Source organism: Erithacus rubecula (genome assembly GCF_903797595.1).
Source record: "Erithacus rubecula genome assembly, chromosome: 5".
NCBI lineage: Eukaryota > Metazoa > Chordata > Aves > Passeriformes > Muscicapidae > Erithacus > Erithacus rubecula.
The window spans coordinates 55,527,444-55,550,084 of record NC_136687.1 but is presented as its reverse complement, the minus strand read 5'-3'; the positions used below and the strand labels follow the sequence as shown (position 1 = coordinate 55,550,084).

The window sequence follows — 22,641 nt, the reverse complement described above, 5'->3', positions numbered from 1 at the left end:
TAAAGAAAAAACACCAAACACAATTGGCATTTTGCTCTAATCCAAAAAATATGTCAGATTAGAAAACCACAAAACATTAGTTTTAGAGATAAATTATTCTAGTATAAAGACATTTGCTATTAAAGCATCGTGGGTAACATTTGTTCTATCTGATGTCTGCATGTAAATAAAAGTCTAACTATATTTTGCTTCTAGATAAAACATCTATTTTGAAACTGGGATGGTTAAAATTCCCTTCTCCTACTGTACAATGTAATAACTAACTACAGCTTCCAAAGAGGGACCAAACACCACTATGTTCTATTTATATACACACAATTTATTTAAAACTAAGGCTGTGGTCTGGTGCTGTCAGGCAGTCCAATGTTCTTGCTGTCACTCAAGGTGAGGAAAGAAAATGCAATCCATTCTGGCAACAGCTGTTGCTATATTAGAATGGAAAGCTGCAGTGTCAACTGCTCTGAGATGACCCCACAACCAGGGGTATCACCACAAACCTCCCTCTCCTGCCCTCCCAAACCAAATTATTTCACATGGGCATCCAGTTTTTATTAACAGATCGACATCATGTACAAATAGAACATTGGGAAATTTATTTTTTTCCAATACAGTGTGTAGTAATCTCTTAGTGTGTGTTTAGATTTGTCATGATCTCTGCATATACAGAATCCAACAGAATTCTTTTGCGGAGTACTGGATAGGTTTTCTATTCATGTCTGCTGCAGCCAAACATCCGAATCCACACACAGAAAAAGTGTATTTAATGATCATGTTTACATAAAGCACTCTTCAAGAACAGAGCAGCAAACGGTGCTTAGAGACCATCTTTGAACGCCTTCAGCAGCATGTCTGCTGCCAGCCCAGGAGACAAGACTCCTGTAAGAACTTTTTCTTCCAGAAGTGGGATCTTATCCTTGACTGCCACGTGACTGCGGAAATGCTGCAGCATGTTTTCCTGGATGAGGTTCCACATCCACACTTTCTGCTGTTTCCGTCGCCTGGCGCCCAGCTCCCCGCTGCTGAGCATGAGCTCACGGAACTCGGCCATTTTATCCCACATGTCCGAGATCCCCTCCCCGGTCCTGGCAGAGACCCGCATCACCTGGTGGACCCAGAGCAACTGTTAGAGCCAGGTCAGCTGCTGGCTTCAGGCTTCCAGTACTGGGTCAGGTAGATTGCATGGAAATCAAGGAATGTGGGAGGGAAGCTTCCTTCAGTACTTGCTTCATGAGGCTCTAAGCATTTCTGAGCCTTCTCCAGCCCCTCCCTCCTGTCCAAAAAAATACCAAACTGGGGATTCTAATAACTTGAAGTAGACCTTGAGATCCATACAATTTGGGATATTTGTCCAGCTGCTTATTATAAGAATCATTTTTAGAAAGTCCTTCAGCTAAAAGGTACATTATTGATCTTTTACTTAAATGTAGAGTTATGTGCATATTCTGGTAGCTATTCTTTTGCATTTAAAATACACCAGAAACAGCAGTATTTTGACTTTTTTTTTTTTTTTTTTTTTTTTTTGCCTTTGTTTTCCAGACCAGGAATTAATTTTACCAATAATATTTCAGACAGCCAGCACAGTCTTTCAAATTGAACAGCCTGGGCTTTTTTTAAAAAAAGCTTCTCTCTTTTTCCACACTTACAAAAGAAAGGCTAATCCTCAGGCAGCTCAACTGATTTAAACTCAGCTTATTGGGTCAATATCAATACCAGGGCAGAACAAACCTCCTTTAGATAGTCTATTTATAAAGGAGATGTGTGTATGTATGTGTGACTGTTTATTCTATATACATGTACTAAAAATTAGTACTGAATTTTCTCCTTAAAAATCCACCAAAACCTTTTAGTACATAAAATACAGTATTAAAACTGAAGCCCCATAGGATGATAATTCCAATTATCTAGCCATTTTCATTATGTGAGAAACTAAAAAAAAATTAAAGCAATAAAGGAAACAGGTGAATTAGTGAAATGAAAAAGATAATCACAGGCTTCAGAGTTGCAATGAAGGGAGCAGTGGATTAAGAGACATTTTTAGATATGCAGTTTACAAAAAGCAAGTAAAGTTTGCACTTCTGAAGTCAGTAATAGCTCTGCTAGTGCAGAGACTGTAGCTCAGGGCAGAAGTCCTGGGAGCAGGACTGGCTTTGCAGCATTTCACGTGGCACACCTTGAGATCAGAGGTGAAGCACAGACAGCAGCAATCACCTCTCCAGCACACTGAGACTAAACAACCAACTGCAAGTTTTAAAAGGAGCCCAGGGAAACTAGATGAGAAGATACCAATCTTAACTCATACAGCACATTTTCTGGGGGGGAAGAAATAATAAAAAAAAAAAAACCAAACAAACACCACCAAAACCCAAACAAAACCAAACCAGACCCAAAGAGCCCCACAAACGACAGGGAACTCCACAAACCTTTGGCCTCCAAACCTTGGAACGTTTGCGAAGCAGCTTCATAGCACTGACATACTCAGCCTGGATCCTCCGGGCAGGCACAACTAAATCACCATCAGCCTTATTGATGGCAACCAGATCTGCCATCTCAATGATGCCCCGTTTGATGCCCTAAAAGCAACAGGGACAGAAGTGAGGAGCACACAGAGGGGCTGTGACACACTGATCCAGCACAAAAAGTATGTTAAAATGCTTTGATAGTTTCTAGTTTTCTCCCCAAAATTATATATAACAAGTAAACATGTCAAAGTTAAGCTATGGTGTATCAAAAGTTTACATCCTAATACTTTTAAAATCAAAAAGGGAGCTTAACTGTGCAGTAAGTGAATGATACTGAAAATGCTTAACAGGACAAATAATGGACAAAACACTATTGATACAGACTTTTTGCACATATATACATGCTGAATTGAAGTTTCACTTTCTAGTCCCAGGTAGTAACCAATAAGAGAAACTGAAAAATACCTGTAGTTCATCTCCACCTGCAGGTGGTAGCAGTAATATAAACATATCAACCATATCAGCCACAGCAAATTCTGACTGGCCCACACCTAAAAAAATTAAATTCAGATTTATCATTTACTATACACTTTCAGTCATATTAATGACAGTAATTATGACAGATCCCAGCACTGCCCCATGAACAAATCCCACTACCAAAATAAAGACAAGAGGAAACACATCAGTTTAGTGAAAGACATAGAGGAATAGAAAATAAGACAGGCTAAGCATTCATGTTCAGCCAGTGATCATGCAGGAAAACATGGTCAAAATCAAGGCAGGCAGTATGCAATTACTAACACAGCCTATTTTCGTATCACAACAGGACAAAGCAAACCCTAAGCACATACCTACTGTTTCCACAAGGACAACATCATAGCCTCCTCCTTCACAGAGCAGAATGGCTTCATTTGTGGTCCTTGTGACACCTCCCAGTGTCCCACTGGTTGGAGATGGCCTGATGTATGCATTCATGTCTCTTGACAACTCAGTCATCCGTGTTTTATCACCCAGTAGGGAACCTAATGTTAAATTATTTCAAAAAGGCAACATAGCCAAACTCCCATTTTCAACCCCACCCCACCAATACATGAGTGAGGAAAGACAAAGTCAGTCAAATAAGAATATCCTAGTCATAACTGCTCAAGACTAGGAGGCTACTGCCTGGTTGTTCTACTTCTCAGAAGCTGGAAAGGCTTTACAGGCAGACCTAACTGCTACCAAACAAAGAATTTGTGCTAGGTGAGAATGAATTCTACAACTCCTGAATGGCTTTTGGAAGCCTATACACTTCAGGCCACATAGCTGATTCTTGTCTGTTCCTGTCCAAAGGGACAAATCTCTGCATTATGATTCTGACATGCCTGGGTGTTGGATGTTTTGTTTTAAGAGAGCTGACACAAGTCCCTGCCTTCCTTCTACTCAAACTGCAAATCAGATTCAGCAAGATCCATGCACTCAATGCACACTCCAAAAGATGAGAGATGATCAATTCTTTCAACTGGTGCAGCCTTGCTCTCACTTTTTGCTATTCTACTGATGCATCCTGAAGGCATGCACTCAAGAACAGTCTGCCTTAGCCCCACATCATTGCAATGCTCTTCTTATTTTCTTTATAAATAGTTGCACACCTCTAACAGCACAGAAGCTGGGAAAATTAATGGTGCTGCCAGGCAGCTGCCCCTTACAAAATGATCAAAATCAAGATTGCATTATTTGTATCAGAGATCCCACAATCAGGCATGGTCAGCTTGTAATTTCCCTACAATATTTTTTGGAGAGGTACAGATCACAGCCTGTCATCAGTAATTCTGCACAACTTCAAAAAATTAAAATTTAGAAAAAATTAAAATTGTAAGGCAATATTTGAACACTGGAAAAGAGGAAATCTGAAACTGGCACCTATTTCCCAATTTTGTATTGCATAGGAAAAAAATATGAAAACTTGAGTTATTTTATATTTTACTGTTAATAAGCAGCACATTTTCTTCCATATGGCCCAATGAGATACTTCTGTAATTGACAAGGTATTAGACACTTGACTCAAATTCATACTCACCACCACTTGTACTAGAGGAAGGGTCTACAGCCAATACAGCCACTTTGTGTTTTCTTTCTGTAAGCATTTTCCCAAAGCATTCTATGAAGGTTGATTTTCCAGCACCAGGAGGACCAGACAACCCTAAACAATCACATTGGGAAGAAAATAACTTTTTTTTGTCAAATAAAAAATACATCTCATTAATACCATCAATATCTAAGTTGATAACAGTTTATACTTTAGCACAGCATCACAACAAAAGCAAATAGGAGTTTGGCAACACAGCAGCACTTTACCACTCCTCATCCTATTGACACCAACATAACATTGGGTTTATCACATCTATTTCCTCCCCTCCAAATAAAATTATTCTTACTATATGACTTACCCTTCAGAACTTTCAAAATATTATATAGAACTGGATTTTTCAGATATACTATAAAAGAAACACTCCAAAAGGAAAAGCAAACCCTTATCTTGAAGAGCTGTTCTTTCAAAAAAAAAAAAAAATTAAAAAAATAGGCCATTTATTTGCATGTCAAAACTCACAAACTAAGATTAGCACCAAATTCTTCTCACTCCCATGCCCCAGTTCTTGCTCTACTACCTTTGTACAGACAGGAGAGATGACAGCTGGGCATGGCACATGCTAGCAGTCCATCTCTTTCTAAGGGAAAAATATTTTACAGCTTCCAAGAGAAGCAAGTTCAAGTCTCCTTCAGCTGAAAAGCAGGCTGCTTAACAGAGGGCCATAAAACAGGAAGGTGCATGTTTTTCCTTCTGTAGTCTAAAAAAGGGATTCGGGAAGAAAACACCTTCTTTTGGAAAAGACCAGGTCTGCTTAGCTGATCTTTCCCTAAGTGTAGATAACATTTGCATCAATCTGCAAACTAACTAAAGTTCAAGCTTATAATGGTTACAAAACCCACCCTGAATAACACACTCCCAAGAAGCAATGATAATTTCTGAAGCATTTTTCATCTCAAGCCATAATTCCACTGGACAACAGAAGCAATCTAGATTGGTTATAAACTACAAAAAAATAACAGTCCAAGATTATAAACCACAAACAACATGGATAATAAAAGGTGAGGACAGTAATTACATGTAACCAACTACTAGACAAGACATAAAAGGACTAACCCACTCTAAAGGCAAGTGGCTTTCCTTGCTTTAACTTTTCTTGTTCCCTGTGGTAGGATAATACCTTCTGAAGAAGCACCTGGGCTACTTTCTTCTTCCTACTCTGAGTTGATTCTATAAGTGTAATGGATTCAGCCAAACAGGCTCTGTGACCCTGGATTAGCCCATGGTAAAGTCTGTCTACAAGTCTCTGCTCCTGGTCAGAAAGTTCCTCTATTTGCTGCTCAGAGGCTGTTTGCTGGCACAGCTCTCTCCTCAAACCATTTGATGAACAAATCCATTTTGTATGACAGCGGTGTGCTGGCACAGGAGACTCAACACCCAGGAAATCTGCTCGGGAAGCGAAGCCAAAGTTCACAAAGCAAGTTCTTCTGGAGAAATAACAACGAGGGAATCGCAGCAGCAGAGAGGGGATCTTCATCTCCTTTGGAATTATAAAAGCACCAGAGTTGTCAGAACACTTGTCTCACTCTCTAAAGAGAAGGAAAAACATTTGTGAGGACTCAAATTAAATTCATATACACCCGTGACCATCAGCTTTTATTTTATCAGTACCTGCTGCCTTGAATTGAAAAATGACCGTCCCCTTTTCCCGTTAAACAGGCACAATAAAAACAAGCCATAGAATCAAAAGCACTGCACCTCTTTATTATCAAGCTCCATAAATGAAAATAGCAAAAAAAAAAGTACTTTCAAATAAGCCTCTGAGAGCACACACAACACACTGCAAACCCAGGAACGATCAATACTGACGGGCTATTTTGGGGGCTGTTTTTAACAATTATTCGGGACGAGGGCATACGTGCATTTATTTCCATCAGAAAGAAAAGGGTGGTGGAGGGAGATCGGACACGAGAACGTTTACAAACGAACAACAGGAGCTGCGGCCTCAGCCCGGCCGTGAGGGGACGAGGGCACGGCCGCCGCCGCCCGCCATTCCCGGCCAGTGCCCCCCATCCCGGCACCTACCGGAGCCGCCCGCTCCGCCCCGGGAAGTGACGCCCTCAGGCCGAGCCGGAACGCGCGCTCCCGCAGGGAAAGGGGCGAGCGGGGCCGGATCGGGCTGCGGAAGGGCGAGAGCGGCCCCGCCATTGCCCGGCCCACGGCCCCGGTGTGGCCATTCCACGGGCACGCAGACTTCCCTAGCCATGGAGAGTCTCCCTGCCCTGGCCTTACAGTCAGGCATGGTTCAAATCGTCATCTCTCTCCTGATATAGAAATACCCACTCGGAATCCCTGCACGGCTCTTTACTCTTTCTCCCACTTCTTTTCATACACCAGGAAGGGAGAAGGAATGCTCAAATCCCCACATGTGCTAATTAAATCCCGTATATTTTCAGCCTTATTAGTCCTCTTTTAAAGTTTCCTGTCGCAGAATGTTGGTTTATTGTGAGGCGGGGTTTTGTGGTTTGTTTTTGTCTTTTTTTTTTCCCTCACCCCCCGTTTTCTGCCCATCATGTTAAAGTACACAGATCTATTTCCAATAAATGTAAATGCACAGATCCACTGAGCTGAGCTGCTCCCACAGCCTTGCACTGTCCTGCAAATACTTTTCCACACTGTCGTCACATGGGCAGTGGAAATAACAGACTATTAAATAGCAAAAGTTTTGTTTTGAACTGCTGAAAGCACGATTTAATCTCGCTGCTGTTATTCCGGTCCAGAAGATGATATACATAGAGAACTGAACACTTCAAGGCTAAGAAAATGTGCAATTTTGTGTTCCTATCAGTATGGGATGAAACCACAGCAGAAATAGACAAGAAATTCCATTTCAAAACAGCCTTGTGAGGTCTTTCTGTTTAACCAGGTCTTTATTCACAGAGTTAACATGGATCACTATAATCTCTTCATTAACAAGCTTTCTAAGGCTCTCTGCTGTTTCAAGTGCTGTGCTTACACCTAGGTAGCATATCCCCAGTATTATTTTAATAACAGCAGAAACAACAACAACAACAAAAAAATCTACTACTGCTTAATTGGTCCTTCAGTTTATACCCCTTTGTGTTCTCCCAACTTGAATATTTTTGTCAGTGACCTTGATGAGGCATGCAAAATTGCACATTTCATCAATGCTGAAGAGGAGAGGGGATTGTTCAGTTCTCTATGATAACCTTGTGGACTGGAATAATAGGAGTGAGATTAAAGTGTGCATTCAGCAGTTCAGAACAAAAATGCTGCTCTTTTATACAGCCTGTCAGCTGTACTGCCCATCTAATATGGTCACAAACAGGCATGAGTGTGCTTTGGAGTCATCTTCCTGCAAGAACTGCTTTCAAGGCTTTGCACACTGGTGAGGTCTGGAACTTCAAATTGCTCAAGTCGTCCTCTTTTTTTTCCACTTTCCTCCCATCTCTGTTATTCAGTAAGTTTGTAGTCTCTGACTGGTGAAAAGCAGTCTCCAAATGCCAGATGTGAGAGGACTATTTCTTATTGTCTTGTCAATTATATACACTCTTTCTTTCAATAGTCTTTCATATATCAGAGACTATACAGGTCTCCTAGAACTATGTGCTCTTCTACCACCTCTGATTTTCTTTGATCTCATCCAAAATAGGTAAAATACTCCCTTAGAGGCTGGATCCTATCTAGAGTCTTCTTAATCTACATCCTGTCATATTATACAATGTTCTTGTGTTTCTCCTATGGTCTTTTAATGTATGCAACTGAAGAGGGGAGGTTTTGGTTATTATACACAGCCCAATAAATTTTGGTCAGACTCAGTGTATTTGTGCTTTCTCATCTCCAACATACAGACTTCTCTTGGCTTCTGTATTCTTTAGCCATTCATCATTAATTTACTTAACATTGTTGCTGAGTTATTCAAAAAGGTAATTCAGTGGCTTTCCACATTAGGCTCTGTTTATTCTTTTTCTTAAAAATTGTCTTTCAAATTTGAGGTAGGGTGTTCATGGATTTGGGGTTTTTTGTATTTCAGATTTAACTCATATTCTGAGTTTTCTTTGCTTCTTTTCCCCAAAGGTGTCAGAAGAATAAAAATGCACACCCCACAGTTATTCCATCACAGTCTGCAAACTTGTGCAAGATTTCAGAAAATTATCTGTTTTAACCTCCTTGCTGCAAATTTATCCCAGTGTTAAAGAAAAGAGTACTGATGGTAACTCATGAAATAGCAGTCTTCCTTCTGAGCCAATACTAAATCAAATATCCTGTGAAGTGTTATGAATATTATGCCATGAGCTAAAGGTACAGGGAGGCAAAATGTGCAACCGAATCCAGATCATTACAAAAGAATAGAAAAAGACCCTTCTGTAACTTCTCACAGCAGGAATAGTATTAACATTAGAATCTGCCAAATTCAACCATGCAAATTTACATTCTGTCTAACTGGCTTCCCCTTGCAGTTTTAGTTGGATTTGTTCATTATTTCTTTCTCTGGCAACACTGATTTCCTTGCTCTGTTCACCTCCTCTTTAAGAAACCCCAAAGTAATCTTTGTGCACATAATGAATACAATGATATTTAATATAATCTTAGACATTTCTTTACAGCAATGTGCTGTGAAAGCCAGTACAAAACCCTAGTCCCTGCCATGGTACAAACTGAAACTACAGTGGTGACTGAATGACCACTTGTGCTTTTTTCAGAAGGCACCCCTCAATTCATTTCAGTTTTCACAGAAGCAGAGAAGTTTGATCCAACCTTCCCTTTACAGCAAAACACAAAGCAAGGTAACTGCTGATTACAGCCTTCCTTTCAAGAAGAAAGGCTAAGCCTTTCAAGGACAGACTTAGCACTCTAGACAAAATATACCTCCTGCCTTATCTTAAAAGATAATAGGACACGTGAAATAAGATCACTAGAAAGCATATTCACAGCTGAAAGTTTGGCTGTTGAAATGCAACTTGAGCCCAGGCTTCAGATCTGCAATCACAACTCAGGCAAGGAAATACCAGGAAAAAAAAATCCATCTTCCCAAAAGCTCTGCAACTGCTACACCAACAGGTGTCAGGTTTGCTGACTGTGAGCATCCCAAGGTTTTTCTACAAAGGCCAGGACAGAGCAGGAGGACAGGTGCCTGGTAGGTGTGGTGAAAACAGCCTTTCTACAGCTCCTCAGGGTCAGCCACCTACAGAGGGGACAACTCCATGGCTGAGCAGATTGTCTGTTCCTGTGCTGGTGATGAGCAATAAGAGCAATAAGGTTGTCAGGGCTGCTGGAGCTCAAAAGCCTGCAAAAAGAAATTTGCTCTTTGAGCTTTGGCTGAGATCTACAAGAGAGCATCTGGAAGCATGATCTTAAATAACTATGGTATTTGTGTAATGTTTTTATAAACAAGGGAGGTGAAGTTTCTTCACAAAACCTTCGAGCAGTGACTTCAACATTTCCTTGCTGGTATGAACTGAGCAATGACTGCACATTCATGAGAAATCACATCAGCCATTACAGGAAAGTTTTCTACTGCTTATGCACAAGTTTTTTAATTGTTAATGATGAACTACCTGATGTGAAATGATTTTTGAAGGGGACAGATAAAATCTTCTCATAGAAGCAAATATCTTTTCTGTAAAGAAGGAAATAAAGACATTTACTATATAGGCAAAACCCCCAAATATTATTCATATACTATTACTGGTTGTAAAAGCCAGTTAAATAATGTTCTCCAAGACTTATTGTTAAAATTATAAACCTGGAAGAGCAAGTCAGTTGCCAGTAAAATATTATTTCATTTTCTTTCAATTAAAGAAGTATTTAGAAGCTTGGCTTAAAGAGTATGTTTTTCTCCATGGCCACCAATGACTCACGATATCAAAATACTTCTCATGTAGTTCATTATTGCACAGCTGAAAAGGAAATCATTAATTGCCTCCTGTTTTCTTTCAATACAGCAATGAAACCATAGCAAGCATATTAGTAAATATAAAAAATACAATACAATCTGACACCTGACTTTGCTGAGACACTCTCATTCCCAGCTACTTTTTACTTAAGAAAAGGTCTGATTGGCTGTAGTTTTTCAGTTCTGTTGTTGCCAAAAACTCAGTCCTGAGCAGAGGACTGAGCCTTTTAGGTGACTAAATATTATAGTCCTTCCCTCCAGCCCAGGGTGCTAAAGTTTTATTAAGTCAGTTAGAAATGAGTGCAATCTTATACACCAGAAAGTGAATACTGTAGTTCACAAGGTGAAGCATCCATTGGAGCAAGGAACCAATGATGAATGCATAACTCAGTTTGCACTGAAGACAATTTGAACATTGAGAGTGAAAGCATAAATCTCTCATACATTCAGGTAGCTTCCCCTGCATCTCCAACAGCATTGGTGCTCAGAGTTCTTTGTCCCACACTAAGTGCCTCACTAGCACATGAAAACCACAACTGGTAGAAGTGAGATAGTGGAGAGAATTATCCATAGGAACATAACATTGCAGTAAAACACGTCACAACATTCTCTGTTCCAAGATGATACAGCCAAGATGAAGACAAAGGCCATGGTAAATCTGATAGTCAGGATCCAAGACTGAGATGTAGGAAAACCTAAGTGTTTCCAGCTGAGGCCAAACCTGTGCAGTGACCAGGGAAGGCTGTTTCTGCCAGGCTGCCCAAGCACCTCATACACAAGGTACTGTTTATCATGCTGCAAGTCTCTGCTATGTAGGTATTTGCTTTCTTACTCTGAAACTTGCCCACAAAAGCAAGACTTTGGTCTTACAATCCAAAATTGTGTGCAAGCTAAATGTCCCATTTTCCCAGGCAGCTGTAATAGATGGGTGTAACAGGGACAAAAAGGGAAGATTCTACTAAGATTCAATACTGTATGATCAACTCATCCAGAAATACAGCACAACAGCATTCTAAAAGGCTGACTGACTCAGGGCTTGTTAAAAACCTTGTTGGATCATATTCGTGTCATTGTTTTACACCACAAAGTAAACAAACACATTCATGTAAGTACACCCCACATTTACAAAGCTTAGCCTAATGATACAAAATATTGTACCACACAATTAAGATGAAAGAAGAATCCTTAAATAAGATTAAAAGGGAAGCAAAAATCTCCAATGTCCAAACAACAAATCCACTGCAATTGTAACTGATGCAGTTGCAGGGAGAAAATTATCATATTGCATATGGAAAGAAGTAAAATATTTGTTTTGAGGACCAGCTAATAGAGATCCAGAAGGAAAATTTGGAATCTTTTCGTTCAGAAGTTGACATTTTCATCTAATTGCTTTCCCAACTAGGTCCATGTTTAGAAAATAATTCTACATTTCAAGCAGCAATCCCCTCTCAATCTACTATCACATTATGTTGCAAGAATCTAAGATGTTGCACCTGCACTTCCCCCTACTGGAAGTTAGCCATTAATTTGTTATCTGAAAATTTGTGTTTAGTGCAGAGGAATAAAACTGAGAAATAATTCCCGTGACTCTTGGCATGAAGTTTCCTTTACTTCTTTTGGCCAGAAGGGGAAGCTAGTGCTCTGTGGTTGAGTCACAGCCTGGGTGGATTCTGAACACACGGGAACTCCGTTCACCATCACCATTGTAAAGCTGCCCAGTTTGGCCACGGCAGTTTAACCACCTGAGGAACTCAAACACACTGCACATTTATTGAGAGTGCGTTCAGGAAGCTTCACAGTGTCAAATACAAAAGCCTCTCTGCAAGCTTGGGTTCCAGCTCGGTTTGGTTTGGAGAATTACTCACAGAAAACCAGCAGCAAGTGGCTGTAACCCTGTTTAGGAGTCCCTTACAGCAAGTTTCTGACTTCCCAGCAGGATTTTGCTGTTGCCCTATCTGTGGTCACTGCAGCAAATCAGGAATCTCTGTGCAACATAAGGTTTACATAGAAATGTCATCTTCCTTCCCCACCTAAACCAGAAACAAAATACAAAGCATACATTTTAACCAGAATTCTGCTGCTGTGACACCTGCTTAGAGTATCAGTGTGGAAAACAAAGAGAAAGCTTTTTAGGAAACATGTGAAAAGTTGCCTTGTTGCATTAATATTAAAGGATTTTGTTTTATTGTTTAGAAAGAGGACAAGAAATCTGCAGTACTCACAGCCCAGATGGCTTGTGGTTATCAGCATCCTTCAACCTTTTTAGTGCAGGTTCAACTGCATTTATTTGGTATCTTACAATTTTAGTATGGAAGGGGATAGAGTGAGGGGTTTGTTTTTTGGGTTGTTTTTTGTTTGTTTTGTTTGTTTGTTTTTTTAAATCAGCTATTCCATTTCAATTTCTCAGCATTAAAAACCCAGCTGTTCATTTGACTTAAGCTAATGTATCAGACATGTTAGATGGCCCTTCCCACAGTGCTGTGGAAAAAACCAGCAGCAGTCAGATGCCAAAAACTGTATCTAGGTCTGTCCAAAACTTCTAGTTTTACATCTATCTGTATGTCTCTAGTCTGGCCTAGACTCAGGCCTTCTGCCATTTCTGGAAGGAAACTTCCAGGAATACTTCACTTCTAGGAACTTCTAGGAATACTCTCTCTTGCTCAGTCAGAGGCAGACTATTCAAATTGTCAGTGGATGAAACATTAAAAAAAGAACATAGGAACTCTTAAATACAAGTCTGTGTTACACACACACTATCATGTGTGTGTGCAACACAAATGTCTGCCATTTATTCCAAGAGAACATATTCCTGGTGCTTCTTTCTTCTCATGGAGCAAGACTGGTACCAGAGCAGATCCTGAGTATGTCCATGAGAGTGCAGTCACCAGTAGTGGAGGTCTGACAGAAGGCCTTACAAGCCCATTAGTTTTTTAAAATAATCTGAAAGGATTGAATAAGCAAAAAATTCCTAGTGTTGCATTAAAAGTATTCTAGGAGGCCTACAACTGTGTTGCAGTTTCTCCTCATCACCATCCTTTTCTGCTGCTGACTTCTTGTATGTACTTATTCTAAAAAAGACAGAATGAGTGGAGATTCAAAGGATTAAAACAACAGTTACTTGCAGAATTAGATGTTTCTTGAGGGGAAAGGATATTGATTTTGTCTTCTCATATTTTATACCAAATACTGAGCTATAGAGATTTTTTTGCTAACACCAAATCAAAAAAATGCAAGAATGTTAGAGCTCAAGTCAGAGCTCTCAGCTCTTAATCCACGTTTCAGAAACAGATGTCAATGACATTTCACCTTCTCAGTGCTCCTGTTCCAGTGAAGGAAAAGTATGCAGTCATTCAAATCCACACTTCCTTTAGCTGGTGTTCTGCAAAAACAACATTTCATATGCTAAAGCCTCATGATCTACCCATGTAGTTGTGGAAAACATAAAAATTCTGATATCATCTCCTTAGAGTGAATCCATTCTTGTAACTAAGCCTATGAAAAGAATAAAGATGGCACCAACAATCTGTTTTAATGACAGTGTTTGTATCATTTCCAATTACACATGTAACACTTCTCCAAAGTCATTAGTGCCCTGCCATTATAGCTGTCACTGCTTCTTCAGTCTTGCTGATCTGAGAGCAAAGACACTGTAGCTCCTGTTAGGAATGCTGATAAGCTTCAGGAAAAGCTCTTTTCCAGATGGTCTTGTATGAGGCATTCATATTCCAGCTTTCCCAATGATGGTTAAATGCTTGTACAGAACACACTCCTGAGCAGGATAGCTGTGCAAATCAACACACTTTTAGCTGCAACTCATCTTTAACTACACAGGCATATGGAACAAGAAGGGGAAAATAGCTTTGCCTGCTTTATATGAAATCACTGTCTCAGTAGGCATGAAAATATATTCAGGTGACAAAGGCATCCTCAACATCTCTGACAGAATTCAGCTCTTCAAAGTTCAGACCAAGCCCTAAACACTCAGCACACAGCAGGAAAGCATCCAAGAAAGCAGCAAGAACACCTTTGCTATTCCCAATATGCATTTTTCTAACCTGTTATTGACAGTCTCCAATGACTAACTCTCCAAAACCTATCCAGATACCTTGTTAGTGTTTAATATCTTAACTGACACAAATTTCTTTCCCCTGCCACCAGTATTAGACTCAATCTTATTCTCTGCACTTTGAGCCTGCTATTTCTTATCCTATTCCCTGCAAAGTTAGAGAAAAGGAGTTGAACTCTTTTTCCTCAGAATAGCTATCTATCTACACATGCTTCAAAACCTCCAGGTTTGACCCTTTCAGTTAATTTTAAAGCACATTTTATTTATCATGTTTTAAAACAAAACTTAGTGAGCAGGCAGTTTCCTCATTTGATTCTGCCACCTCCAGCACTAGTTACTGATGACTGCAGTGTCTCACAGGCTCAGACAGCAAGGCAGCAAGTAATTCAGCAAAGGTTACTTCTGAAAACCCTTTGGTCAGCTTTTCTGGAAGAACACCACAAATACAGACCTAATTCTAGTTATCTAACCACATGCTTTCTTAATTAATGCATTCTAAATAACAAAGAGCACATTTTAAAGTCTGACCTGTAAAAGAAAACTCTTTTTGTTCCTTGTGATCTAAGAAAAAGATGACAGCACATGCATTTTTTTCTACTGAAATAAGACAAAATGAAAAAAAACCCACCTAACTTTTGCCTCCTCACTTTAAGGCAATTTTTTAAAACAGTAACTCCCAGATGCTTCTTGGATAAATGTTTTAACTCTTATTAAAAAAAAGAACAGTGAATACTTAGCAAACAAGCAAATAACACTTTTAGGAGTTTTAATGTTAAAAGATATCAGAGAAACAGTCAAAAAAGAAAAGGCAAGAAGAAAAAAAATAGTTTAAGCCAAGGGGATAATCTTTGTCAATTACTTTAATTTTTTTCTGAGCACTAATCTGGACAATCCACATGATCAATTTCCAGTAGATATAAAATTTTTAAAATTTTAGTTCAATTATGTAAGAGTCCTGAGATTAGGCCAACTTTTTCATAGAACCATGGCTCATTCTCACCAGAGTCTTATGAAAGCATCATGAAATGATGAATCCCTCAAGATTCCCAGGAAAACATGATGGAAACCCACTGTGTTTCTGGTGGAGTGACAATCACTAAAGGCAAGTGCAAAAGACTATATAAAATACATAGACAAAATGCATAACTATAAAGCAAACCCATTTTGTGCAAAGGTGAATTTTAACCAAAAGGTAGAAGCAGCATTCTAACTATAAAAGTGATTAATAAATGGAACAGGGTCTGTAGGGAAGTTGTAAAGTACCTTCTAAATTTTACTTTAATCCTACACAAAGCCCTTCTGACCATCCCATACACCACTGAAAGGATTCACAATGCAGCCTGCCCCTCAGCTGACCAGCATTCACTGCATTTCTGCATGTGCATAACATGTACAAGGCTCAAATACACTTCCAAAACAGAATTCCTGAAATAATTTCTCACAAATCTTTACGTACCCAAAGTGATGTTTCAGTTTTTCAAAGTTATTTTTCCTCCCCTCATAGCCCTCTGGCTTTTAGACTGATCTTTTCAGAGGCTGAAATTCATAATTCATCTGAAGAACACAGCATCTGTTCCATTGTGAGATCTCTCCCTGTGGCTGGGTCAGCTTTAGCCAGAGGGAAACCACATGGAGCAAGTCCCTCCAGATTTTTCCCTTTCCTCCCACAAAACTACAGAAGAATAATTCATTTTAGGGAGGTGGCAGGAAAGAAAGTGAAGCAGATCCCTGTGTTCCCCCTCCACAGGTATAAGAACTGAAATTTCTCACCTGTTTTCATCCAGCTTTCCAGGAAAAACAAAGCACAAATACCCAACCAAAAGTATTCCTTAAAAGTAGGAATATTATCTTACAGAATTTACCTTCTCTAAAATAGGGAATTTTAAATTATTTCAAATTCTATAATTTGCACCTTAGTAACAAACCAGCAATACCAGGTTAACCATCTCAGACTTGTAGTCTGGAAGCTACATTTCTAAAAACCCACAAGAAATAAACAGGACACTTCAAAAATGCCCAACAACAGAAATTAAAATATCCCACACACAACTGTTTGTTTTTCCAGGTACACACTAAGTATCTTCTCATGGTATCACATGATCCCATACTCTACTTTTTTCAGTAACCAGCCCTTTTACTGTGCTCTCCAAACCTCTGTAAGCTTGGAGGAAGAAAGCTTGTGGAAAGATGGAGCAGGCTACAAGTACTGAGAGTAGGAACCTCAAGAGGAGCCTTCTGGTTCTGCATTTGAAAAACTAAAACCAGACACAGGATATAATCCATAGCCCATACATTTGAAAATATGGAAATTAAGAGTGCTTAATTATTACATATGCCCAAAGAGGATATCATCAGTCTGTTTTTACATTCCATGGTGTTCTTTTTGAGGAAGTGAGGCCAGCTTTCACAGACATACTAGCCAGCACTTAGAAGTACACTGCATTCCACCTCTGACAATTGCATATTTAATATACTCCCTCTCTGGTTTTTACTGCTCTGTCATCAGAAACTTCACATGACCAGAGAAACCTCGACCCTGCTTCCAGTGGTGCAGGTCCAGCCCTGTTCCTGTGCCAACACCAAAACCTCCACATGTGCAGGCTTTCACCCCACAAGTGCTGCACACAGAACATTTGTGTCTCAGATGGAATTTAGAGGGAAAGAATTGAATGTGTAAGGCAACATCTGGTACCCGCCATTCCATGCATGTGGAAGCCAGTCACAACCACGCTTTCCAAACTTGTGTGGCACTGAAAGAAAGGTTCCCAGATGGAGATGACTAACAGTGGTATTTGGGTTAGGCTTTCAGCTACACTCAGTCCCTTACAAGGGCTGTTTCCTGTTTATGTGACAGACCATGTCACATTTTTCAGGCATTCCAGATACAGTTGTAGAGAATGAATTTTGACTGGGCTTCTTGTATACTCCACCTGTGTCAGGCCATGGTAATTCCCAATACTAGGAGACAAAATAATGTTTTACAAAACACAAGAGATGACCAGAACATGGAGGAAAACAGAGGAAAGTCCACATATTCTGCATATCCTTTCATCCACCTTACTCTCAAAGAAACAACAGTGCAAGAGCACTCAGACAACCCTGAAACAATAGTGAAATAAACACCAAATACAACAAGATCACTCATAGTGATCACTCAGGTGAGTTTTTCCCCCATTGCTTCTGTTGATTACTCACAATATGGATTAATCTGGGGTTTGTATGGTGCCAACAGATCCTGTGAGGGAATGGATAGCCCTTTACTCAAAGTATGTGCTGCCAAATCAAGGCCCCCAGACTCCAGGCTCCCACCTTGAGATGACAGCTCAAAATGCTGGATGTGCCCTTGCCAATATTAAGACATCCCAGTGCTTCCCTAGGAAGCTTTTTGAAGATGGTCACTCTCTAGAGAGTTTAGTAATTTAACATTTTGATTGTAAGCTGCTTTCTATCAGTGTAAGACCTAATTCAATCAAAGATCTACCACTTTATCTGCTCAAACTTGCTCCTGTGCCCTGGGGGAAAACACAGGGACACCTGAGGCAATGACTTGATTCCTGAAAGACCAAGAGCAACACAGTGGGTCAGAAAACTGAATGACTCCAGTGCCCAGAATGCATTTTGAATTAGAGCCACATCAATCATTAGCAGTAGGGGTACAAAGAAACCCCAGACCACAGTTAAAAGCTACCCCATGAAAGAGTATTTACAGAGCTGCTCTCTTAGCACAAGGTTAAAACCCAGTTCCTGGACTTTTGAGTCTCCAGAGCATGCAGATCAAGGTAGCTTCTTTCTGTGCTGCTTGAGAAAACAGCATGGCCCAAATCCAGCAGACAGAGGGATCAAGCTGTGTTAAAGAGGTTGGAAAAGTGTTTGTAGTCAAACCATCGGCCGAATCACGTTCAAAATGAAGCCATGCTTGGATCCAGTTTCTAAACAGTGCTGTTGCCAACACTATGGCCTATGGTGATTTTGACTTGAGAAGACTGGTCCACAAACTTGGATAAATATCTGATGGGACAGCAGCCATCTTTTAGTCTTCACATGTATATCTGAAAACACTCAGGATTACCAATCCCTAAAGTATCAACAGAAGGCCGAAGTGGAGGGCTCAAAGATGAGACAGACTTTGCTCTCCTGCCAAGAACCAAGTGCTCCAAAAAAATAGTAAAGTGTTACTGCAGCACTACACACATCAAATCTCATTTTCCTGTTTGTTCTAAGCTTGGGTCAGTAATCTGAAGGAACAGCAGATCAAGAAGTTCAAAGTTACATTAGCAGAAAGGGGAAGGGAAAGTTATGCATACATTTTTCTTTATAGAAAAGAATGTATTTATATGTTACAGAGACACTGGGGAAAGCTGCAACAGGAAAATCAGAATATGTTTTATAAAGGAAACTGTGCTCTTCCCAGCACATCTGAGCAAGTGACTACACTACGTAAATTAAACTCTTTAGCAAAGAAAGCCTGTAATAGAATTATAGCTCATTTTTTATTTATTATAGTACACAACTGTAAGTGGCAGGTTTTTATCACTGCTATGAGAAATCTTAACTCCTAAAGTCTGGAGCAAGTGATACTGCTTACTTCTTAAAAATAAAACTACAGCAGTCTCCTCTGAGCTTTACAGATTTAGAGTCTCAGATGAGCTGGCAGAATCATGAAGAGAACATACAAATTTTTCAATTCATGCCTTAGCTGCAGGATGAAAAGAGGAAACCATAAACCAATTCTTAAGAAAAAATGATCAATCTGCACACATTAGAATAAAAATATCTTAGTATTCCTTAAACATGACTTAATCAAATTCCAGACTTTTGGACTGTTTGTAAAATTTGGGCGTTTGTTTGACATTGCTATTGATAACTTCAGTCGTACAAGATCCATGAACAACATACACTGAGGATCATTTCTAACTGCAGAAGAACTGTACCCATTTTGTCCATTCCCTGCAACAGACCTGCTCAGCTCTGGAACCACATCAAGCCCAGTGGATGCTTACATTGTCAATGTATTAGAGTCACTTTTGTGTTTGCAACAGGCTTTGATCAGGAGGCTGCCTCTCCATCACACCTGATGAAAAACAGTTCACCACACACTCCAGGGAACACAGCCCTCCCAGTTGAAGAGACCATCAGCTCCTACAGGTGGGGTGAATGAAACAGGAGCCACTTGTCAGCCACCTCAATTAAAATGAACAAAAGTGGGGAACCAGAGCCCTCTGCCTCAGCAGCTCCCAGAACATGCAGACACACAGTGGCATGGGGACAGCACCTCCTGAGGATGACAAAAAGCAAGATTTTGCAGAGTTCAAAAAACACAAGCAAATTCATCCAGAATATAGACATCAGTGGAGCTTAAAGCACAGAGAAGAGAGAATATCCCCTGAAGGACAACGAGGCAATGGTGTCTCTCTTCACTGAGTTAAGTCAAGGACAGAGAGGGCCAGAGGAAAATAAGAGCCATTTTTCCTCCCCTCCTGCACAGAATCACAAATGTATTTAAGAAAATGAACTGTGAGATGATGCATGTAAAAATATACTGCTCCACCATGGCTGGTGATGGTAGAGTTATGCTGTATATTTAGGCAAGTATCCAGAAAAAGGTGACTGCCAGTTCATGACCATGAATCACAAATCTCAAGAGCACACTAAGAGGCTACAGTGTGCTTCACAGAATAACCCAGCAGCAAAAGAGAGCACCAAAACACAGCTAACTTCCAAGGTGTCCATCAAAGGTTTAGAGTGGGAGAAAACAAAGGAAAAATCAAGGAGACAAGCACACCAAGAAAGGTCTCTATCAATTTCAGACACCTCTACACTGATTTATTGTCTTCAAACAACAATACTCAGGCCTGTATTATTTAGAGGCTAAAAAAGACAACTATAGTTGTCTTAAGGCAATAAAAGACAATATCTACAGTAGCTAGAGGAGAGATTTAGCAGAAATGGCTTTAACAAAGTAGACAGCAATACCAGGTTAGCAAGCACTAAAAGATCAGGCCCATGACTATAATACAGGATATGATAAAACATGTATTGTTTTTTCCATACACCTTCCTACACTCATACAGGTAAGCATGACTACCTCTCTTAGCTTTCAACAAATCTTTTAAACATTCAGCAGTTCTTAAATGATTAAAAAGTCATCTCCACTCAGGGAGAATTATTTGATTTCCAGCACTTAAAAGCCAAAGCAGAGATTTCAAAACACATTCATGGAATTATTTGTGTCCACATATACTGCTTTTTGTCAATACAGATATACCTGTCTTTCTGTCTTTTCAGTGTCTACTAACACGCACTTGTCTTGGCTTTTAAGTAGCATCTTCTGTGTTTAACTCTTTTGTTCAGCAGAATAAATGGAGGAAACAAAACCAAACAAGCAGCAGGAACTTACCTGGTTACAGAGCTGACACCACAGGCTCTGTCCACATTTTTACTTCTCAATGTTGTCTGTTTTGTGAGAGGCCAGCAAGAAACTCTCTTCCTTTCTTTCTTGTCCTTTGCCTTTTCCAGCTTTCTGACTCCAACTATCCAAAGCAGGGCAAATCAGTAGTAAGACTTCTTCAAAATGCTCCAACAATATTTCACAACAGCCTGAAGTCAGCAGTTGCTTCCTCCCAGGTAATTTCTGTCCTACCTCCTGTGTTTCTGGCTGTTAGTCTGTTGTGGTTTAACCCCAGCTGGTAACTAATCACCACTTACAGGCTGCTCCTTCACTCACCCCAGTGGGATGGAGGAGAAAATTGAAAGGGTGCAAGTAAGAACTCTTGTGGGTTGAGATAAAGACAATTTAATATGTAAAGCAAAAGTTGCACACACAGGCAAAGCAAAACAAAGAATTCATTCACCACTTCCTACAGGCAGGCAGGTGTTCAGACATCTCCAGGAAATCCGGGCACCAACACACATAACTGTAACTCAGGAAGACAAACTCTATCATTTCAAACACCTCTCCTTCCTTCCTTCTTCCCATTTTACAGGCTGAGTATGACTCCATATGTTATAGGATATATGTTGGGTCAGCTGGGGTGGGCTGTCCCAGCTGTGTCCCATCCCAGCTCCTTGTGCACCCCAGTCTCTTCACTGGTGGGGTGGGAGGCAGAAAAAGCCTTGGATCTGTGCAAGCCCTGCTCAACAGTAAGGAAAACATCCCTGTGTTATCAACATTGTCTCCAGCACAAATCCAAAACAGTCCCATCACTAGTACTGTGAAAAAAAATTAGCCCAGACAAAACCACCTATGAGTCTCAGGTGCTGCTCCAATCCACTGATGTTATTTAATAAAGTATAGCTGAGATACTCTCTGCTATCATATTAAGGTAGACTTTTCTTTGCACCTCATGTTTCCACACCACAAGCAAAAAAGAAAACAGATAATGAAAATATTATGTACCCAGCACTTCAACAGTATTATAGAAAAACTTCCAACAGAAGCAACTTAGAAAAATTGGGATCCTCCACGTCCTACTTAATTTAGATTAGCTCTGAAAGTTTCTGAGGCACAGCAGAGCTACTTTTTCTAATTTTAATCCCTATTTAGGAAAAACAGAGAGGCACTACAGCCCAAAACATAAAAGACAGCAACATTCAAAGCAATCACAACATAAAACTTCTTTTCTTACTCCAACGCCTTTTCCAAAGTTTATCAAAACTTGCACAGGATCATCCCAATATGAAAACATCCAAGTGGAAACACTCCTTAAGACTTGCATGATGGATGGTTTCAGCACTAATTAAAAAAGAAGTCACTACCTCACAGCTGCATTCCATAAAAAGCAATGAAACTGTTGGGAACAGCTGGGAGTTTATGTAGCAGGGGCTGAAGATACCAAAACAAAAGACAGTGCCCCAGCAGCAAACTGCATTCTTCTACTTTTTGGTCATCTCTAAATTTTATTTATTTTAAAGACTTACATTTGTGCTATGACTGCTTCTTTATGAAAAAGATACGTCAAACTGAATCTGAAAAGAAACCAAAAAACCTGGTTTTGGAATGTAAAAGTGGCAGGTTCTTCTCAACAGGAAACTTGTAGATTATGGATTTTTTTTTTTTCCCCTGCGCAAGGAGAAAATATTTAATTTTAAAAATGTATAAATGTATGCTGAGCCAAGTAGTGGAATTAACTTT

General features: G+C 39.9%; 1 protein-coding gene across 2 annotated transcripts; it reads right to left on the bottom strand.

The window, feature by feature from the left end:
• Positions 1-298: 298 nt before the first annotated feature.
• On the bottom strand, positions 299-22,547 carry MMAA (metabolism of cobalamin associated A). Of its 2 annotated transcripts, none has more exons than XM_079306197.1 (7): positions 20,908-22,547; positions 5,644-6,116; positions 4,519-4,641; positions 3,311-3,481; positions 2,925-3,010; positions 2,421-2,570; positions 299-1,102 (listed from the first exon to the last, which is right to left on the bottom strand). In XM_079306197.1, exons 2-7 carry the CDS (start codon positions 6,062-6,064, stop codon positions 815-817), a joined length of 1,239 nt encoding a protein of 412 aa, XP_079162323.1. In that variant the 5' UTR covers positions 6,065-6,116; positions 20,908-22,547; the 3' UTR covers positions 299-814. The 2 variants fall into 2 exon arrangements, with proteins under 2 accessions (XP_079162323.1, XP_079162324.1); XM_079306198.1 differs by lacking the exon at positions 20,908-22,547 and adding an exon at positions 6,613-6,640.
• Between the last annotated feature and the right edge of the window lie 94 nt (positions 22,548-22,641).